The sequence below is a fragment of the Poromitra crassiceps genome (assembly GCF_964638095.1).
Source record: "Poromitra crassiceps genome assembly, chromosome: 10".
Lineage (NCBI taxonomy): Eukaryota > Metazoa > Chordata > Actinopteri > Beryciformes > Melamphaidae > Poromitra > Poromitra crassiceps.
In genome coordinates, this window is record NC_139631.1 from 28,216,019 (window position 1) to 28,238,518 (window position 22,500).

The 22,500-nt window shown below is 44.6% G+C and overlaps 1 protein-coding gene across 1 annotated transcript in view; it reads left to right on the plus strand.

Moving 5' to 3' along the window:
- The window catches only part of ssbp2a (single stranded DNA binding protein 2a), a gene marked incomplete at its 5' end in the record, with an annotated part of 86,011 nt that overhangs the window by 51,256 nt on the left and 12,255 nt on the right, over positions 1–22,500 (plus strand). The window contains 2 exons of the mRNA XM_083644883.1: positions 1,155–1,216; positions 1,567–1,651. Of these exons, the coding sequence (XP_083501009.1) occupies positions 1,155–1,216; positions 1,567–1,651 (147 nt within the window). The remainder of the gene's footprint in view (positions 1–1,154; positions 1,217–1,566; positions 1,652–22,500) is intronic.

Genomic DNA, 22,500 nt, shown 5'->3' on the forward strand with positions numbered 1-22,500 from the left:
CACATTTGTATAGCTATCTTAGTGAATGATGGCATTCATTGGCATAATGCATTCCCTAGTTAGGGCCCTAACCTTAACCATCACAACTAAATTCTTAACCCTTACCCTTACCCTCCTGCAGGGGTCAGTAACCTAGGGCACACGGGTGCCACCTCTGGCACGGCAGCGCACAGTAGCAATAAGTGTGCAATTGAGATTATTTGTAGGCAAAAGTAGGCATCTCGCGTGCGCTCGATCCCTAGACGCTAACTCGGCCATTGCACGGCCTCGCCCGCCCTGTAGCTCGCCGAGCTGGCCCTGCAGCTTGCATATACAGCGCAGCCGCTGCGTGGCCTCGCCCGCATCTCTGCTGATGCGTGGCCTCGCCTGCCCTATTGGCGCGCGCGCGTGTGTGTGTGTTGCTCACAAAATGTTAAGTTTAAGTCTTAAGTTTACATGCGCGCGGGTGTTTCAATGTCCTGATTTTGGAGATTTAAATTTTGATGTGCGAGTCATTAATCTACCTGTGGCTCACTGATTGACAATCAATTTGAAAATGGCACTTCATATCAAAAAGGTTGCCGACCCCTGCCCTACTGCCTACTGTAACCTAAACCCAATTCTAACCTAACCCTTCAAACCAAGTCTTAACCTTCAAACAGCCTGTTGAAGGTGTGTGAGAAAGTGAGGACCATGCCCTCACTTTCCTGAAATGTCCTCACTTCACAGGTATAAAACTCAAATTGGTCACTAAGATGTACAAGAACACCCATACACACACATGCACACACACACACACACACACACACACACACACACACACACACACACACACACACACACACCCATACACACGCACAAACACACACACACACACACACACACCCATACACACGCACACACATACGCACGCACGCACTTGCACATGCTTGCGAATAGGCAGGCTTCCACGCACGCATAGACACACTTATCCACTTATCAATCCACGGCATGAGAATGATAATATAATTACATAATGGTATGTGTGTATGAGAATTCCCCTGCACCCTCTGCAACTTTGTAACGCGGCTAATTCACATGTCAGCCTTTCATCTGCAGTTAATAAGTCTCTAAAGCATCTGTTTCTCTCTCCTCTCTCTCTCTCTCTCTCCCCTCCCCTCTCGCTCTCTCCCTAGATCCGATGGGAGAAGAATATCACATTAGGAGAACCTCCAGGGTTCCTCCACTCATGGTGGTGGTGAGTGTTTTCCTCTCATAACTCCTCACCTGCTTCGTGTTTGTGCCGTTTTTCTTCATTCCATCCTTGACATTATTAAATAATCACTCTTCAGATTACGCCGCCCCATATTTCTCATTTATCTTCATCTCGTTCGTTGTCCTCAGTGGCCGTTCCGCAGGTTGCCATTTTGCGAATTGTTGTAACACCGCTTTCCAAGTATTACAACCATGATAATAGAATAACCGTTATTGTCTTGATGGTGGATTTCCCCCCGACTCTAAAATCGACTTATTATTTTTGTCTGTCAGGCTTGAATGTTTCTCTTTGTTGTGATTTCTTCTCTCTCTGACTGGCGTTCTGTGTTGCAGTGTTTTCTGGGACCTGTACTGTGCGGCTCCAGAGAGAAGAGAGACATGTGAACACTCCAGCGAGGCCAAGGCCTTCCATGACTATGTGAGTCAAAGCTGTTACGTCTCTCCGTGATCTCTCTGGGTGGCGTCCTGCGACTGACGTGGCCTTTTTCAGCTCGGTGTTAGCAGATGTCTTCATTAACTGCAGTGTATGACAGGCAGCACAGAGAACATACTGAGTGGGATTTTGAGTTACAGTATACTATGTGCTGCCAACACAGTCTCACAGACAATTGTAAAACAGCAACGTTTTGGACCAACATTGCTATGTTACAATTTCGGCTCCAAAATTGTAAAATGGTAACGTTCTGAGATTTTAGGTTTAGAGTTAGGGTAGGGGGAGGGGTTAGAAACAGAAAATCTCCGGAAACCACGCCCACCCCTGTATAGGTTGAGGCGATGTCTCCTCATAGACGCTGGGTTAGCTGGTTCAGCCTGGCTGCGGGTGTGGTCAGGGTGGGGTAAATCCCCCGTTCTACAGTATCCATTCAGCAAAGTTATGGCCCATTTCCACCGCTGGTATCAGCGCGGCCCCGCCCAGCTCGTCTCGCTCTTTTGTCTCATTCCACTGATCAAAAACGTGGACAGCCCGGGTTGAGTCGGGGTTGAGTCGTGCTAGTTTTGGTCCCTGCTTTGTTGAGGTTCCAGCGCGGACCCGGTACCATACAGTGACGTGAAAACACTGCAGACGACTGATTGGTCAGGCAGAATCGTGTTTACTGTATCTACTGTCAATGCTGGATACCAGTTTAGTGGGGCTTACCTTCTCTTCTGTTATTTCCATCAGTCTTTTGTGTTGCTGCCTTCGGCTCTGGTGAAATAAAATCGATCTCCTTGCTCAGCTTTAACATGACGGTGGTTTTCAATTGTTTTGAGAAAGAAAAAGTCCGCTCCTCGGGAAGCCCTTTGTAGTTGTGTGCTACGTCGGCTCCGCTAGGCCAGAGGCGGGGGATTTAGTGAAGCCGCGGTCTTGCCTGGTGAGTTGCCACCGGGGTAGTGGGCTGGCTTCCCTTCTCCCCATAGCGCACTCCCGCCCCCCGTGCAGCGCATGCATGTGAGTTTGAGTAACAACAAAGTGATATCCATTCTCCTAGCCGATTGTCACATTTGCCCATGTACACTGTAGGTCATTTAGAGGCTCCAGTATTTCATAACTAGTTTAAAAGTTCCGTGTATGGATTTAATTTTAACGTTATACGTTATAGGCTACTTCGGCTATGGGCAGAGGACAGATATGCAGTCGCTATGACGACCAGGTGTGGGCGGAGGCGAGTAAACTTGCTATGGAAACAGAGTCTATATCAAGTAGAGACGAGTAAGACCAGGTCGAGTAGAGCTGTACTGTGCTGTTAGATGTGGTGGAAATGAGCCATTAGAATTTAGCTGCTAGCCCAGCCCAGGCAGACACGATTGGGGATTTAACTCCCGCAGTAAACGCACATCTGAACAGACGCCTTGTGTTCTGCTCTAGAATCCCCAAACCTGTAGTTTAGAGCCATAGCACTGTCCTTTTGTGAGTCAGCCCATTGAGATATATGGGCGGATTTACCCCACTCGCGCGCCAGTCGTATAACATTTTGTGGGCGTTCCCACACATGGCGACTGTCTCTATAAACATACTTTGCTATTTTACAATTTCTTTGGAGATCGGGTTGGTGCTGCTGCTACATGCTACTGCTAACGTACAGACGCTCTGAAATACTGCATTTAGACACCCCAGATTTTTTTTAATCAAGTGTTTTTCGGATTTCCCCACCGTGTTCTCCCCAATACTTGGCCAATTCCCCCTGCTGTCCCGGTCATTGCTGCACCCCCTCTGATGATCTGGGGAGAGTTGTAGACTAGCACATGCTTCCTCCGATACATGCAGTCGCCTGCCACTTCTATTCACCTGACAGTGAGGAGTCTCACCTGCAGGGCGTAGTGCGTGGGAGGATCACGCTATTGCCCCCAGTTCCCCTCCCCCCAAACAGGCACCCCGACCTACCAAAGGAGGCGCTAGTGCAGCGACCAGGACTCATAATAAAAAAAAGTGGCAGTGTATGGTCTTACCTACTATCTACAGCAGACTGGGCAGACAGACAACGTCGTGCGTTGGCATGTGTTATTCTTCTATTCTGTCGCTGTGTCTAAAATACTTCTTCTAATTAGCGTACATCAAGGCCTGGGTTGATTCAGCAGTGTGCTATCCAGTAACCAGAATGCTTGTAAGCGTTTTCATGGCTGTGTGAAGTTTGGGATTAACTGGTGACTGAAGAAGAGAGGAAGTGCGCCTCTCCTTGGGGGAAGTTAGGAGGCGGAGGAGGGGGGTCTCCTCTCCTCCTGCTTTTTGATGTTGTTGTTTTCCCTGTGTAGCCTGGAGTCTGACTCATCACATTTGTCTGTGCTGTGTGCTTTATTAGAGACGCCAGTGCACAGGTCAGGGCTTTCTGCCTACCCCAGCAAGATCGTCCTCCCTCTCCTACTCTCTCTCTCTCTCTCTCTCCCCCTCTCCCTCTCTCTCTCTCTCTCTCTCCCCCCCTCTCCCTCTCTCTCTCTCTCTCCCCCCCTCTCCCTCTCCCTATCTCTCTCTCTCTCCCCCTCTCTCTCTCTCTCTCTCTCTCTCTGGTCCTATGCCTCTTTCTTTTATGCCTGCAATCCTGCAGACCTGCTGGGGGCCCATCTTCTTTCTGTAGGTGTGTGTGTGTGTGTGTGTGTGTGTGTGTGTGTGTGTGTGTGTGTGTGTGTGTGTGTGTGTGTGTGTGTGTGTGTGTGTGTGTGTGTGTGTGTGTGTGTGTGTGTGTGTGTGTGTGTGTGTGTGTGTGTGTGTGTGTGTGTGTGTGTGTGTGTGCGCACGCAGATGCTGCTGCTGATGCTGGCGATGATGATCTGGGTGATGAATAGGCACTCGGGGAAGGCGGCAGCCATGTGGTGATGTCATCCTGGCTCCAGGGGAACGGAGCTGGAGGGCAGCGCGACCTCAGCCCCGACAATGAGAGAGAGGGGCGGGGGGGGGGAGGCAGAGAGGAAGACATGGTGGATGGGAGGGAAGGAGGTGGAGAGAAATAAATAAGGAGTTGAGATGGAGTGATGTCAAAAAGAGAGGAGGAACGTTGATGGGGGAGCTGGGTTTGACATTTCAAACATCACAGTTTAGAAAGTGAAAACAGAAGAGTGAAAAAAGAGAACTATTCTTTATTCATCTGAAATCGGGTACCAAAAACACAAACAGCAATTATTGTCTTAAAAGGAAAAGAACTCTTGCCTCTTATCTTAAACAATAAATCAATTCAGAATATTTATCTTAATGCATCAAGCAAAGGCCACCAACAACGTCCTTTTCTTACATTTCCTGCAGGGCTGTAATCAGAGAATTATAATTATTAGACCAATTGTAATTAGACCAAGGTCACTTTCAATCAACTGATCCAATGCTGCGCTGCTTCTCAGATCCAATCAGAGGCACCACCCACATATCTGCTGCTCAATTAAAAACAAATGAGCGGACAACTGTGGTGGACGCTGAAAAAGTAACACGCCTTAATTCAACGCTCGGTGTCTTCTTTTTTCCCCGTCTCCTGACTTTGAGAGTGATGGAGATCTTAATCAGACATTTTCATAGTAATTATTTTCAGATAGCTAATTACTGAGGTCCTAATTAATGCTCGCGAAATGTAGGAGCTCAATCGCATCTTTTGTGTCTCTTTCCTTTGATAATTGATGAGATTGTGATAAGGCTTTTAGTCTTGACTTGTACGATGATTATCCCGATTTGAACTATAGCATAGATTCAATTTGTGTCTCCTCAATCTGGTCGGTTCAGAGCAACAATTTCCTCACCAAAATAAGAAGCTCTGAGTTAGTTTATGTAATTCGTGTGGCGTGTCTTTCCCTGTTTGTTTACAAGTGGTGTATGATTGTTTGCATTGAACTGTGGGTAGTGTTGACTGGGTGGCCACGCTTGAGAGTCTGAAAATGGCTTTCCAGGAAGTTAATTTAGTAATCTAATGAAAAAGTGGAAAGCATGAAAGAAAGAAAAGACTGATGAATAAAGTGAAGAGATATCCAATGTTATTGATCTCAGACTAAGCTCTTCAGGCATGAGAAATCCCATTTACAGCTCTGTTAAGTGCTTTGTAAATTGTGTTCTTGATGCTCCTGCAAATGGGCGATTTCCATTTGTGAGAGGCCATGAAGTCATAGAACAAGCTATATTCACTTGGCCCGGAAATGGCTTTATTAGAGATAAAACTCACTGACTGTTGCTTTTCTGTCTTTCAAGAATGAGGCATCAATCCAGGCAGGTCCATTCATTATTTTCCTGACAGTGCTGTGAGTTGGAAAGTTGAAAAGAGTGACATTCATTCTCTGTGAAACTGATCTGAGCTCTGTGATAGCAGACAACTGCTGTGTCTGGTAGACAGTACAGCATTTATTCCTTGCAAGTACAACAACATGAAATGGATTCATATTATAATAGAAACATATTGCAATATCTCGAGTCCACTCATTCACAGACACGGAGAGAAAAACATGTGTAAATCTCTAGTTTTGAACTGATTCCCATAGGATGCATTCTTACTCTCTACTGATAGTAGACTCATATCCCAACTCATTTCTGTGATCTTACAGAATTAAATGAAACATGGGCAATTTGAAGAGCAGCGAGAAGGAATCGTGCAAACGCAAACACGAAATTGCTTGTAAAGACCTGTGGAAAAAAAATCAAGCATATTAGTGAAAGTTTTTTTTTCTTCTACTTTGTGTGAAATTCTGACATTTAGACCCTCCAAAATGTTTGCTGTACTGCAACATGGTCCATTTGATTGAAATAGAAACGTCTGTGTGTATACATTATGTTAAGTGTGTGTTATTCTGTATGTGTGTGGCACTTAGAATAATTATGTGTATACATTTCCCTCAGCAGCTTATTTTTACAAGGTCTGGAAGAGACGGTGGGCCTACTGTAGCAGTTAGAGAAGTAGACGTGCTGGAAAAACCTGCGGGTGGAGAATGAATGAAAAACGCTCTCTTCTCCATAGCAGCCAACTACGCTGTTGTATGAAAACCATGTAACTCCAATTTGTGTGATTTTCATATTTTCACTTCAGTTGAAGGACTACATGCTCCTCAGAGTGTTGTTGAGAAAATGTCTCTGACCTCTTGGGCTTCATGAAATCAAAAGAAAATCCACTGGTTAAAGGTCCCATTCCGTGCAAAAGCTGTTTTTACTTGTAAATGCATATATACTGCTGTCATCCCTCCCTGTAATGAGTGGTCACAACCTCAGAACTGCCAGAGTTGGATTTGTCCCTATCCAGCTTTCCCCTGCAGTCTCCTTCAAGCCACGCCCCTTACACTCGGTTCCCCCAGACGGGTTAATGTTACGTCACGCGGGTCCTTAAGCATACTGCGCGCGGTCTCTCTCACACAAGCTACCTGCACCATTTTGTCTATAGCCACAAAATTAACACTTCTAGCTGGAGCGACGCCAACTGTACGTGATCCAGCAACTGCGGAGGTGCATTCGGTAAGTCTAGGCATTTTGAGATGTCCTCTTTAGCGTAGCAACCGTTAAGTTAGCGATAGCTCGTTGCTAACGTTAGTTGTGGACACAACCTAGCGTGCTGGTCCACGGACGCTAATCTGATTGGTGCCTGGGGCGGGCTCTCCCTCAGCGGCCAATGGGAACTGTTAGTTCTGAATATATTATAGAAACAGACCATTCTTGGGAAGCGACGAGATGAGGAAGTGAGAACTCCGTCAGAACGAACGGGGTTGCTATATTTTCGACAAATTAATCCAGAATCATGTTTTATGGACCAGAGACACACGTTTTTAAGAGGTTACAGCTGCACGAATTGGGACCTTTAAAGTAAAAAATGCATAGAGATCAAGCTAAAATAAGGCAGTTTGTCTTCGTTCCTGAGAAGTTGACACTTTGGAGATACAGGGTTTTCACCTGACGGCGACAAACAGTTTCACTGGGCAGCTTACAGATGTGAATGTGTGTAGCTGGAGCAGGTCGTTGGCGTAAAAGAGCATGCACGCTAAGTTCATCTTTGCTGGAAAAAATATTTTTTAGTTTATAAAACGGTGACTGTGACTGCAAATATTCGGCACTCTCATACTGCGTGCATTGAAATGTTTTTACAGTAGGTGTTTGTTAACGTCTTTGTTTGTAATGGCCTGGAAATGCGCCGTTACAGTCGCCACACATGGTAATTATGTGTTTGGGATTTTAGCGGTATATAGTTCTGTCGTGAATGTGTGTGCCTGTGGAATGGATTCTCAGCGAGTTTGAAAAGCTGTCAGGAAAATAAGAATAGGTGCCATTCAATCAACCAGAAGGCAAGCAGGCAAATGTGACGGAACAAAGCTGCACATGCAGATTCAGCCAGGCAGGCAGGCTCACAAGGTGACAGGCATAGATGGTCATTAGGGTTGGAAAACTGAGAGGTAGACAGATGGACAGATATGCAGGCAGATAGTCAGAAAGGTAAAAACACTGACAGGCTGGCAAGTTCTACCGAAAAACAGCCTTCAAAATTCAGAGAAACCTACTGCCACATACTGCAAAAAATATCCGCCCGGTGTCAAATTATTTCGGCTTGTGTTGAGTCTGGAAAACATATTTTTCCTAAAACAAGTGGAAAAATACCGTGTTGGATAATTTGACTTTTTTCTGCATCAAATTGTTTCATGAATTTGCTTGACTCCAGTGACATTAACTTGATACAGGTTGGTTACTTTGTTATTTGCCGTATTTCAAGATACTGTATTGTCACTTGGAAGAAAGTTCTCCCCAGTGAAACTGCATTGGAAATAAGTGTAATTATCTCACCCTATTGGCAGATTTTTTTTTTTACTAGTTTTAAAGAAATCAAGAATTTGTTTTTTTTACTAGTCTTAAAGAAAACAGGGAACTCGACTGAGTGACTTTTTAAGATGGATATTTTTTTGCAGTGCAGCAGCGGGCGGCAGATGGACGATCTGGAAAGCAAACAGGCATTAAGATGCACTGTGTAAAAACAGCGGTACACAGACAGGCACTACAGCGAGGAGTGCCTGGTATCACTGTGAGAGATAGCAAGCACAAGGCTGTTAGAGGGGAAGAAGAGATCAAGAGGCAGCCCCGAGAGCAACCGCCTTTGACACAATGCTCCGTCTCACACTGCCAGATCTTACACACACACACACACACACACACACACACACACACACACACACACACACACACACACACAGACACACACACACACACACACACACACACACTCACTCACGCATGGAAATGTATGCGCACCACTCAATTTAACAGCAGCGTACATATTCACTCTTTACTGTACAGCTACAGGGTACACACAGTTATAAATCTGTAATAACATGCACGGGATTGCATTATTCATTTACATCTTGATGCATTTACAGTGTATGTCATCTATGCAAATACGCTGGTGCACACATGCTGTCCTCAGGTGTGTGTGCCGTTGAGGCAGCACACTGGGATGAGGCAGAGGGACGGTAGAGTAGGGCTACAACGAACACTTTAATTATTATTTTCTTGGTTCAAAATTCAAAGCTTCATGGAGGATCCTCTCGGTCAATACTTCTGTTAATGAAGGAGGAAGTCATCCATAAACTGCCTGGGCTTCTTCCTTAACATTGTAACTACTCTTCAGCTAACTATTCACTTATTGACAAAGAAAAGAATCATAAATTATAATGGCTATAGGTCTAACTTTTTATACCTCTGCCGGCGATAGCCGTGGCCGGAGGCATTGTTTTCGGGTTGTCCGGGTTGCTCGTTAAAACGATATCTCAGGATTGCCTTGAGGGAATTTCTTCAAATTTGCCACAAACATCCCCTTGGACTCCAGGATAAACAGATTAGATTTGGGTGGTCAAAGGTCAAAGTTCAAGGTCACTGTGTGACCTCAAGTCCATCCGTTCCATGCTCGTTAATGAGATATCTCAGGAACGCCTCGAGAGAATTTCTTCAAATTTGGCACAAATGTCCACTTGGACTCAAGGATGAACTGATTACAATTTGGTGGTCAAAGGTAAGGTAACAGTGAGCTCACAAAATACGGTTTTGTCCATAACTCACTAATTATGACAAAATTTCCCACAAATGTCTAATAGTACAAAATGATGAAGTGATGACATTTTCTATCTAAAAGTTCCAATGTCAACTTCACTGTGACATCCTAATGTTTTGTTTACCACTGTAGCTGAGAAAACGATCTTGGGTCATTCTACAAAAAGGGTGGAAGTGCTATAACTTTTGCAGACAGCTAAATAAATGACCTAATAATCACATTAATTATATTGACTAGAAATCTCACGGTCCCCAGTCTCCACCCTAGAAATCGAGCGATTTCTAGGGTGGAGATGTTGGGGATGATGTGCCATGGGCGCACTTTTTTGGGGGCTTGTGGCTAAACTCATGTCAACTCGTGCCACATCATCCACATCATCAGTGGTTATGACATCCTCTTTAACATCACACAGTGTTTTCCAGTTGGCCCTTGCTCTGCTGCCCGCTGACCTCGTCTCTGTCAGGGATTGGCTGTTTAGAGCATACAGTAGGCCTCCTGGTCCAAAGTACCTGGTAGATGTTTGGTATCTGGCCGCTTGACCAAATTGTGTTTCTAATCTCAGGATCGCTCGCTCCTATATCATTATGATATGGAGCTTTCCTTACAGACGCCACACCTGTTTTTAGTACTGTATGCTATTTCCGATTCACAGTGCATGTCACTGTTCCAGCCTCACACTGTCAACTGCTGGGAACCAATAATCTGACTGCTGAGTTTTTTAACGAAATGCCATCTCCCCAGGCAGTTATGCAGCGTCTGAACTGAGTGGGAGGCCCATGAGATTATTCTGTCTGTGAGAAGTGCAGCAGCTTCTTTATCCATGAAATCTGACCACTCTAGGAGTCGACACCCTCCATCTCAAATGTACAGATTTTAATACTAAAGACAGGAGGCTGTGTAAAGACATATCACTATGCTTAGACGTGTAATTAAATTCATTCACAGTAGAAATTCCTTCACGAAAACTCCTTGAGCTCTGAAGAAATACATTGAAATACTACACCAAGGATCATATGAACTACACAACTGTAAATTCCAATTTGCAATAACTTTTCTAAAGATTATAAACCTATTCTGATATTACATTTGTGAACTGTAACTGAATATGTTTGGATACAGTATATCTCATTTACTTCATTCATGACCTTCAAATTACTACAGTATATTCTTACTATTTTTTCTTTTGGCGAATGTACCTTTGTGGTACTTGTTAGAAATCTTCAAGTTTGAGATGTTAAAGCTTGCAACTTTCTGTACTTCTACTTCTGTTTACCATGAGGACTTGCAATGAAGAGCTGTGACCAGATGAAAAAGTCCTGCTAGCTTGACACCTTGGACACAGAGGCGAAAGCTTGGTGTGCTTTGAGGAAGAAATTGTTAGCATCTTTTGAGAGTGATACGGCGAGCCATCGTTCTCTCTGTGTGACTTTGTTAAATCCCTGAGGATTTTTCATAATAAACCCGTGGAGGTTTATTACCAGGTCATTATTATGCGAAGGGCATTTGCATAGGTTAAACTTGTGATTGCAATACCAGGAACTGCGACCTGACACCAGTACAGAACTACCAGACCTTTTTGTTATGGAGAAAGCGCTTGAGAGAGGACAGGGACAACATAGAAACAGAGACTCTGTTGGCTCTAAGCATTGTGGGTAACAAGCTGATTCCACCCAGTTGAGAACCAATGGGGGTTGGGGAGACCCCCAGTCTGTTTCCAGGGAAACAGAGCCCTTTCTCCTCTACTCTCTCTCTCCCTCCCTCCCCCTCTCTCTCCCTCCCTCCCTCTCTCTCTCTCTCCCTCCCTCTCTCTCTCTCTCTCTCTCGTTTCTTGGCGGTGCTGAGGAGGAGGAGGGAGATGTGGAGGTGACTCACTGTAACATCATTGCCATGGCAATGAAGAGCGAGCCGAGCGTAGAGGGAGTGAAGGGAGAGAGGGAACGAGAACTTCCATAGATTGAGAGCCGAGACGGAACAGAAACGGTTGTCATGACTTCAGCAGTTAAAAAACAAGAGACATTTCCATGTTGATTGTATGCTGCATGGGCCGCTTATACTTTTCTGTGCTACCACACGTTTCCTTAGAAGACCTCTGCAATTGTTAGCTGTCTTTCTCCCCGCCCGCCTGTCCACCTCACCCTCTGCAGTTCTTCGCAGTTTCTTCCTCTTTTTTGCTCGTCAGCCGTTTTGCCCTCGTCCGTTCCCTCTGCTTATCTCTCTCTCTCTCTCTCCCTCTCTCTCTCTCTCTCTCTCTCTCTCTCTCTTCCTGGCCTGTCACGCTCGTCCCTCTTCTAAAGTGTCTCTGAGGGAGCGTGTGTTTTCCGCTGCCTGGCGCGTTGCGCTGCTGAGTCATGTCACATGCGTGTTCGGACATGCCGAGCGGGCGTGTTTACGGCGTGTTGACATATGCGCGCCCGGCTGCTCTGCGGTGGCCGGGGGTAAAGCGGAGGGCAAGGGCGGGGAGCGGAGAGGAGAGGTGACGTTGGGGCAGAGGAGGACGAGGAGGTAGAGGACAGGCTCCGACAGAGCTGTCGGCTGAGGAAGAATAGTTTTGACTGTTTTGAACAGTTTGACTGCAGTTATTGTTATTGATTTTAAGGGTGAAGGGAAGAGTCTCCAGCTACATGTCTCCAGTGGTCAGAGTGTTGATGTTTGTGCGATCCAGAGACTGAGGCCAGGCTGCAGAGGGAGGCCAGAGAACGCTCAAAGGATCAGGCTGGCGTGCTATCTCTTTGACCCCGATTAACCCGTGGTTGTTTTGCTGTAGTAGACACCCATATCCTCACAGTATATTGTTGTGCTGTCTCTTGTAGACAGCCATATCCTCACAGTATATTGTTGTGCTGTCTCCTGTAGACACCCATATCCTTAGCCTGGTAAACCAGCCAGTCACGTGAACTTACATTACATTTCGTTCTACCAGACCGTCTGGCCTCCAACCCAGGGAGGGTGTTTTCAGAAATTACAAAGTACTCAGTCTAGCCAATCAGCAACCCTCCTCATAGTTGACATCGTAACCGGCCAATCAGGAACGCCGCTGGCAAAATGGTAATGGCTGCCTCCGTGGCTGTCCACCTCGAGCAGTAACGTCAATGTTTGTCAGGTTTATGCAGCCATGAAGTGTTATTGCAAAAATAGACTCAATAACGACAATTAAGCAAGTACAGGAGTATGCAACAGCAGAGTTTCTCGGCAGAAAATATGTTTTTGCCGTTCTCCCGAGTAGATTTGCATTTGACTGGATCCAACGCTGATTGGCTGAAGGAGTTGTCTGTCGAGGCAAGTACACCCTCCCAACTCCCGCCCACTGCAAACACTGGGTGAAAGCTTGAGGCCAGACGGTCTGGTAGAACGAAATGAAATGTGAGTTGACGTGAGCAGCTGGTTTACCACACTACCAGCTGGTTTACCACACTACCATATTGTGCTGTCTCCTGTGTCTGGCCTTCTAGCACTAGAGGGGCCACAAGACGAGAGACGAGACACCCAATGTGGCTCCTCACACACTCCCTGTGGCCGGTTGCCCACAAGGGGTGGTGTCAACAGTTCTGCTAATTCTAGTTCCTCTATCTCCACAACTGCAACATGATATACGATAAAAGGCCTGGATCAATTCGATGGTATATGTATATAGATCACACAATCCCTGGATTCTAGCTGGATCGATATTCTGTAAGTCTTTCTATCGATCTGCCAAGATATACAAAACCATCTCGCTGCCCCGTGACAGAATCTCCCCTTCATCTCAAGACGTGGCTTTTCAAATCGGCCTCGGCGGCAGCGTAGCGTCTCTCACCCTTTCCGCTCCTCAGCTCGCTCCGTCTCCCTTTATCTCCTCCACTGTCTGTGAACTGAGCGAGATAGTGGCGGGGAGGAGTGCGGCGGCTCCCCACCGCTCCAAAGTGACTATCATTTACAGCTGTGTAAATCTGTGTGTGTGTGTGCGCGTATCTGACAGCGCATCAGCTCCGCAGCTCCCACCTCACATATTATAGCGCTCCCTGGCAGCTTCACACAGGCCAGACATGTTTACGGGGGTCGATAAGGACATCAGCGATAAAGGAAACTCAGCCAGCGGTCCCCCTCGTCGCTGGTGTGCACAACTTAGTAATTGATATGGCCCTACCTGTAATCAGCCAGTGAGACCAGGTAGATGAGTATTGTACTCTGTCGTTACGGCTGCGGTAGATACGAGGATCATCAGCTGTAATGACACACTGGAGAGCGCCTGGGCGCCGGTGGGAATTCTGCTGTCTCTCGGTTAGCTCTCGTTTTAACCAAACCCCATTCAAAAAACACGCAGTTTCATGTTGCCTTGCTTACTGCCAAAAATGACACCCCGACCGTAAAAGGCTTGTTCACGAATAGGTAGGCTAGGATGCACTCTACATGTCGGCATACACTAAATACACTTGTAAAGTAAATAAGTTACGCATTTAGGCACCATTTGAAGGTTTAGACCACCCACCACTGTGTGTTTTAACGGAAGACTGCGGGATCAGCAGGTGACTCACTTCTAGAAATGACATTTTATTCACTTAAAGTAACTGCTCTGTGGATTATATGTATGCCGAATTGAAGAGTGGCACCTGGTAATCCATTTTATGTAGCATTGTAGATAATCAAAAAACTTTTAATAGATGTTTAGAGCACTGCAAGACGCTGCATGCAAGACAACGGCATTTTATTATGTTATTTTTTGGGGGACATTTGGCCTTTATTTGATCGTTCAGTAGGATCACTGCACTCATGACTGGAAAATGCCAAATACCAAAAAAAAGGTTCTGCACAAGATGGTGCCAGAGGCCACTTACTTGTAGAGGTGGTGGTCTCAATCTTGTTCAGTCTAGTTTTCAAAGGTTCTGCACACTTTGATCCATGCAAATATCTTTACTTATGTACCAAGCTTTTGGTTCACATGACCTTCATCAGGGCAAAGTTACAACACAATGAACCTTGTGTTCACTTGTGGCCTTATTTGATAGGACAGCAGGCAGACAGGAAAGGTGGGAAAGGAGAGAGGGGACGACATGTGGCAAAGGACCACGGGTTGGATTCGAACCCGGGTCGGCCGCACAAAGAACAATAGCCTTTGAGGTACGCTCTCTACCAGGTGAGCCACCGGGGCGCCCCTACTACATATCAGCTTTTAATCAGCCGCAGGGAGACAGCACAACTGGCTTTGCCCTCATCGCCAACTCCTAATATTCACATAACAGTAGAGGATGGAAATGCACTTAACTTTGCATTTTCTTTTGACGATTTTCTGAAGATTCGGTTCAAATTTGGCTGGAAACCAAACTACTTATTGTGTGCAGGTTGAAACCATTCCTCCGCCTTCCACTCCCTCTCTCTCTCTGTCTCTCTCTTCCGCTGGAGCACTCTGGGGTTTCTCCGGGTGTTAAACAGAAAGGGAGAAAGGCGCTGTGTGGATGTACGCGGCTAATATGTTTATTCTTGGCGGCTCGGCCTGCACCGGATATTTTCGCTAAACAGCAGAGATCTTGGAGGAAGCGCACGTAGGAGGGAAAATATCTGTGCGCCCTGCCCCACACACCCACACACACTCACTGCTGCGTTGTACTCGTGTGTAGCATGAATACATGGCATGTTTTGGTAGGAAGGAGAGCGCTGAATGCCAGAGGGCGATTTTTAAGCCTATCTGCCTTGAAATTGAAAAGTGCGTTTGGGCTGCGGATTGGGACAGTGGAGCGTGCTGAACTGTCTGGTCGCCACGGGAGACTGTGAATAATACATGGTTAAAAGCAGAGCACAAACACCCATTCTCTTCTCGGCTCAAACCAGCAGCAACACACACTTTCCTCTCTCTCTCTCTCTCTCTCCCTCTCTCTCTCTCTCTCCCTCCCTCTCTCTCGCTCCCTCTCTCTCTCTCTCTCTCTCCCCATCTCTCTCCCGTGTTGCTAAAGTCTGACAGTTTTCCATCAGTTATAGCTGTACATTCATAGCTACACTTTTGACAGTAACGATTATAGACAGACTACAAAGTAGGGCTGGGCGATAATACAATATGATCTTTTCTCATCTTTCAGTGGAATATATCATATCTGATGACGATATGAAGATATTTTAATATCATGGCACACATTTCTGCTGTCTAAATTGATGACGATGAGCAAATTTCATTTAGAGACATTATTCAGTTCAATGAGATGAACATTCATTTCATTATTTAACGTGAGTTTGTATAGTACATGAACCATATCGTGATATAATTTATATTGATATCAAGAAAGACTATTTCAACCATATCACCCAGTCCTACTACAAAGTTACAGTTATATCCAACTCGTTGCTTGTCACTGTGTGTGTGAGTGTGTCTGCGTGTGCGTGTGCGTGTGCGTGTGCGTGCATGCGTGTGTGTGTGTGCGTGTGTGCGTGCATTTCATGCAGAGTGGTAGCATCTCTTCTTTCCATTCCCCCTCCCTTGTTCAGGAAGTGTACTAATGGCATTTGAGAGGATGGAGGGAGTGGGGGAGAGGGAGGGGGGACGGGGTTCCTTCCTGTGTGGTGTGTCATTTGTGTATCCTGTTGTAATGTAATGGGGGTGGCCTTGAGACTCAGTGGCAAAACCCCTCCACACCCCACTAGCGCCCCCCACCCAACCGCTCGCCAAACACCGCCAACGTTATGAGAGATCTCTGACCTCTTCCTCTAACTCTCGCTGCTCCGACTTCTCTCACTTTCCACTGCAATCCAATCCCAATAGCAAGCATTCGGACATGTAATCGCCCATTGTTTTCCAACCAGTTGTTATAGTGTAAAATATTTAGACAGAGAAGCCGTTTAAGACTAATTACCGCACCATGATAACGAGCCAAAGTTAGGCCGGTGTATAGATGCATGCAAAATGAGGCACAGCTGATTTGTGTGAGAAGCATAGTGAAGGCATATCAAAAACAGGAGCTGGAGAAAATATACAGCGACCGATGCAGCTTGAGACAGTGAGAGAGAGAGAGAGAGAGAGAGAGAGAGAGAGAGAGAGAGAGAGAGAGAGAGAGAGAGAGAGAGAGAGAGAGAGAGAGAGAGAGACAGAGAGAGAGAGACAGAGAGAGAGAGAGAATAGACAGTGTTTTCAGATTCCACTCACGCATCTCTGAGTGTCTCTCAGCCTGTGGAGTAGTGAATGAAGATGACACCCCACCTTTACACACACACACACACACACACACACACACACACACACACACACACACACACACACACACACACACACACACACACACACACACACACACACACACAAGCATGATTACACACATGCAGGAACACACAATCAGTAAACAGGCCCCAGTGAAAAGAGTCTGAGAGTTATTTGGTTAAGTACTGAGCCCTTTAGTCTGGTGGGGTTTAGTGTAAATTCAGTTGCGATAAGAGAAGAATAGAGGAAGAGAGGTTGTCAGGTGGAGTGGTGTAGTGCAATCGCACTAGATTTAACTATCTACAATTTTGGCAACAAATCTGTGCATTTTATACCAGAAAGCACAGCGTGTTTCCAACACTTCACACCGGCTGTTTCTGATCGACTGTTAGATTAGAAAGCTTTAATGTTTCAAATGTGTTGTACAGCGCAGACAACACAATTACAATGAACAGACAGCTCAATCAACCCTCATCTCAGCAATTATTCCACAATTATCGCATAAAATAAAAGTATACTTGATAGGTAGAGCACCATTGTCAAGTGTAATAGTGAAGTGCACAGGCTGGAGAGATTGTACAGTACACAGGATCCTCGCCATTGAAACGGTCTGCAGTTCAGCGATGGCTGAAGGAATAAATGAGGTCATGCCCCTCTTTGTTGTAGTCCAGCACTTCTGAACCTGCGCTCGCACAACATGACATCAAACTCCTGATGGAGTGGCTGAGAACTGAAGAGGGTGTGATGATCCTGTCTGCCTTTTGGGTCAGACAGGGCAAGTAGTCCAGTGAGCCAGGTCCTTTTGATGTTGACGCATGATTTGACCACACAGTTTGACCGTCTTTCCTAGTCCTTGGCAGTGCTATACCAGTATGCAATGTATACCACGTTCAGCAGACCTCAGTAGCTTGAAAGCAACTGATTTTTAAAAAAGGAGCAAGAAATGACCGATGCTGTCAATGCTGCATCACATATGTTCTCCCATCTGTTCTTTTTTATTGACAATAAATGTGACTAGTTTTGTGACTCAATAATTAGTTGGAGAATCCGTTTATCATGTCTTTTCCTTCTCATCAATGCCACCATTAATTCCATCCGTCTTATTAATCTTTCAGTCATTTTATTCCGGTGAGCATATGATTTTATTTCATATATTTTCCGACACTTTATTTCCACTCGCCAGCAATATTTTATCCGTAGATTACTTAGAGAAACGAGCGTCGCCTTCTTATAGTGTTTTCTCCCGGGCCGTGTGCCGCTGTGAAATAAAATCATTAAAATTCTTATGCCCACTTACTAATTTGTTGGATGATCCATTCATATTTATGTCGTTTGTTTGTCTTTTCCTTCTCATCAATGCCATTTCTTGACGCAACAGTATTCTTATACTGAGAATCTCTCTCTCTCTCTCTCTCTCTCTCTCTCTCTCTCTCTCTCTCTCTCTCCCTCGTGCTATAGTATAGCGGACCGTGCTGCCGCTGTAAAATAAAAGAATTAAAATTCTTACTGTATGCACACTAAACAACACCCAGCTTGGTGTCACGCACAGTGATGGCACACACATGCCCAGTGTACGTGAATGGATGGTCATTTGATATGCATCTGCCGGCCTGTAGTATAGACGAAGACTATTTCTGAGACACTGCTAAAATGCATGTGTTTTCAATACACCTGCTAAGAATAAATATGGCCTAGTCTGGACGTAGTCTAAGATGTACCCGTTTAGCATCACTAAGCAGGTACATCTTAAAACTTTTTCTTAGAACTTTGAGTTCTCATATTTTGATTTGATCATCGTCTCTCTTATTGCTTACTATTTTTTTTATCTGCATTTTATTATTTGTTATCGTCAGTATTCTTTAGTTTTTATGTATCCTTAACCATATTTTTTATTGTATTATTTTTTAATGTGAAGCGCATTGCAATGCATTAGTTTGTATGAAATGTGCTATGCTGTATTAATAAATAAAGCTTACTTGATCTGCTCACCCAAATCCCATTTTGGACTTGTGTCCTCCTCTTGTGGAGGGTGGAGCAGTGCATGCTGGGTGATGTAGTGAAATGTCGTGTATGTCTGTGTGTTTGCTGTATTGCTTTCTCCTGGAGGGTGGCAGCTTGAATAATTTAGACAACAAATGAGTTTGCCAGGAGGTGCAGGTGTTCCTGTGAGGGCGTCAGGAGCCTTTCCATGGCCTCAAGTTTCATCACAAACACCTCAGCCACAACTCCTACAGATATGTGGGGATTAGCCTATGGTACATTGGCACCAATAATACAATAATAACAATCAGAAATCATCCACAGTATCATTCTCTGTTTTTTTGGTCCCTGCCTCATGTCAGCTGCTACAGATCCATGTACAGTACTATAGTTCAGTGGTTCCCAAAGTGGGGTCCGGGGACCATGGGTCCTTGAGGGGGTTCCAAGGAGTCCCCAGCAAAATTTATTTTCACTATAATTCCGTCCATAAGTAACACAATGACAGAATGTATGTCTATTTTGGTCATGGGTTTCATACACTTTCTGTAATAAAACATCTAAAAGCAAAAATCTTATCAGATGGGTGACCCTGTGAGAAAATCTTATCAAATGGGGGCCCGTGGTCTAAGTTGTGTCAGTTTAGGGGTCCTCGACATGAATACAGTAGTTCACTGTCATCTAAAACATACAACAATATTTCACCAAGATCCTACCTTTCCTTTTAGTGTTTTACATTTTTTTGTGGTTATTTGTGACATGATGCTCTGTTAGCTCTCTCTCTCTATATTTGTCCCTTCCCGACTGAATATTTGATTTGCGAGATGATGATAGTGATGGGGATAAATAATGATTACCATTCTAATTAATTTGCAAAATAAAACCATACAACTCAGGTGAAGTGCTGGAACCACAACAGCAGCTGTGATGCCTCTAACTGGCCTGACTCTGACTGTCTGTGTGTTGTATATAGAGAGCCCCAGGGATGACGTATTTTTGTAGTCGGAACGCGGAAGTCCCGGACTTCCAGGTTCTTCACTGTTTCTTCCTATGGGATTTTTGAATGGGTTTTTGGCGCGATGCTTCAAATAAGGTCTCTGGGCAACGCAAGTTTATTCAAATGTGAACCAGTGTTCAGCGGGATAATCTTCACACATGAGGACCACTTTCATGAGTTTTGAAGCGTAAATGCGAGCCCTAGAAGTAAAAAGCTCGTGCTAAGCTAATCCAGAACTACACACAGTGTCGCATAGGCTTCCACGTCACGTCACCGCTCAACCTGGAGTGTTGTTGATGTGTGCGCTGCTGTGCACTGATTACCCCGGGCTGAACCAGGTGAGGGAAAGAGAATTTCCGTGTTGTCCTTTGAAGTGATGACGTTATTGACGTATAATATCCCCGTCGACTCAACAGTGTAGTCTCATTTAGCCGTTTGCTAGCTAGCCGCCCTTTTAACGGCACGTAAAACCTTAAACACTCATAAAAGTGGTCCTCATGTGTGAAGATTATCCTGCTGAACACTGGTTCGTGTTTGATTAAGCTTGCGTTGCCCAGAGACCTTATTTGAAGCATCGCGCCAAAAACCCATTCAGAAATCCCATAGGCGAAAACAGTGAAGAACCCGGAAGTGTTAGCATCGATGTTTTCCGGACTCATTCCTGGGGCTCTCTATTACTCTCTCTCTATCTCTCTCTCTCTCTCTCTCTCTCTCTCTCTCTCTCTCTCTCTCTCTCTCTCTCTCTCTCACACTCACACTCACACACACACACACACACACACACACACACACACACACACACACACACACACACACACAGCTGAATATATCCTCTCTGTCTTGGATTAAGACAGCCTTGTCATAAAAGTGTAAACATTGGTGTGTGAGAAATGTAAATGATTTAAGTAATTATCAGTGTATTAGACTATGTGCTTTATGATTCAAGTCATTATCAGTGTATTAGACTATGTGCTTTTTGTGTTTGAGAAGGTTAAGTGTGTTAAGTGCTGGAATGAGTGGGGTTTGGCTGCGCACCAGGATTAGAACAGAACTGCCTAACAGGAATTCAATGAGTCCTTTGACTGCATTAATCTGTGTAATTTGTTTAAAGAATTATGACAACCAACAGTCAACATGAGCTTCATGTTCACTATGCTATTGTATCCTGCATAATCCAATAGTACTACAGTGATCTGGTCACATCACATCGGGTGAAACCCCATCAGCGTTACAGTCAACTAGAATGATCAAAGTGATTACATTATTTTTGAATGACTGGTAAACCTTGTTTAACTCCAGCTCTGCGATGTCTGTTATGGACTTGGCACATCAGCATGTTTGATGTCACTATTGCTGCCAGTTAACTATTAATAGTGCCGTATTAAGCGTGGAATGAGCATTAAATGTTTTCACTCCTTTGCTATCACAGCCACAAATCAGCAGAAGGGAATTGGTATAAGCAAGAGATTAGTGGGCAGTTTGTAGAGATAGCAGGTCTACAAATCCTCAAGCTTATCCGGTGTTTGCCCCTAACACCTGGAACGACCTGGCCAGCTCATATCCTTATAATGCCCATCAGTGATATTGGATTGACTTTACACATGCTATTCTCTCAGTAGTTGATTAGCAAATAGCTCCCAGGCCCTCGTCTACACTTTAATTCCAATGTTAGATCCACATCCAACCCATTACCCCATATAGCAAGTTGTATACATACAGTACATACATACATACATACATTACATACACATACATACATACATACATACATACATACTATACATACATACATACATACATACATACTGTACATACATACATACATACATACATACATACATACATACATACATACATACTATACATACATACATACATACATACATACATACTATACATACTGTACATACATACATACATACATACATACTATACATACATACATACATACATACATACATACATACATACATACATACTATACATACTGTACATACATACATACATACATGCATTACGTGTATGTATGTATGTATGTATGTATGTATGTATGTATATATATATATATTACCCTGCTAGCCGGGCACTCTCCTGGAGAGCACCCGGCTAGCAGGGTAAATATATATATATATATATATACTGTATATATATGAGAGAGAGAGAGAGAGAGAGAGAGAGAGAGAGAGAGAGAGAGAGAGAGAGAGAGAGAGAGTTTAATTGAATTGAATTGAATTGAATATCTTTATTGTCATTGTACCAGCCAGGTACAACGTCATTAGGTTGCGACTGCCATATGTGATGCAATAAAAAAGACATTACATTAAAATGATAAGATGATTAAAAAACAACAACAATACAATAGTAAGAAGAAGACTGGCAACATGTAAGCGGTAGGACAGGGTTGCGGCTCATGTGCAAAGTCAGGCAGTGCTACAGTAGCTGGTAGAGGTAGATGGAGGGGGTTCAATGTTCAATGTTTAAAGCACAAATGTGCAATGTCCATCACTAGCAACAGTAATATGTATGTAATATGGGGGGGGGGGGGGGGGGGTTCTAGTCAGACAAGTCATTGAGGGGCATTTAGAGGACTGATTCAGGGCAGATATGCCTCTGGGGAAGAAGATATATAAGTGTGTGTGTGTATAGTATATATATATCGTAGCAGCGCAGACGGTGACATA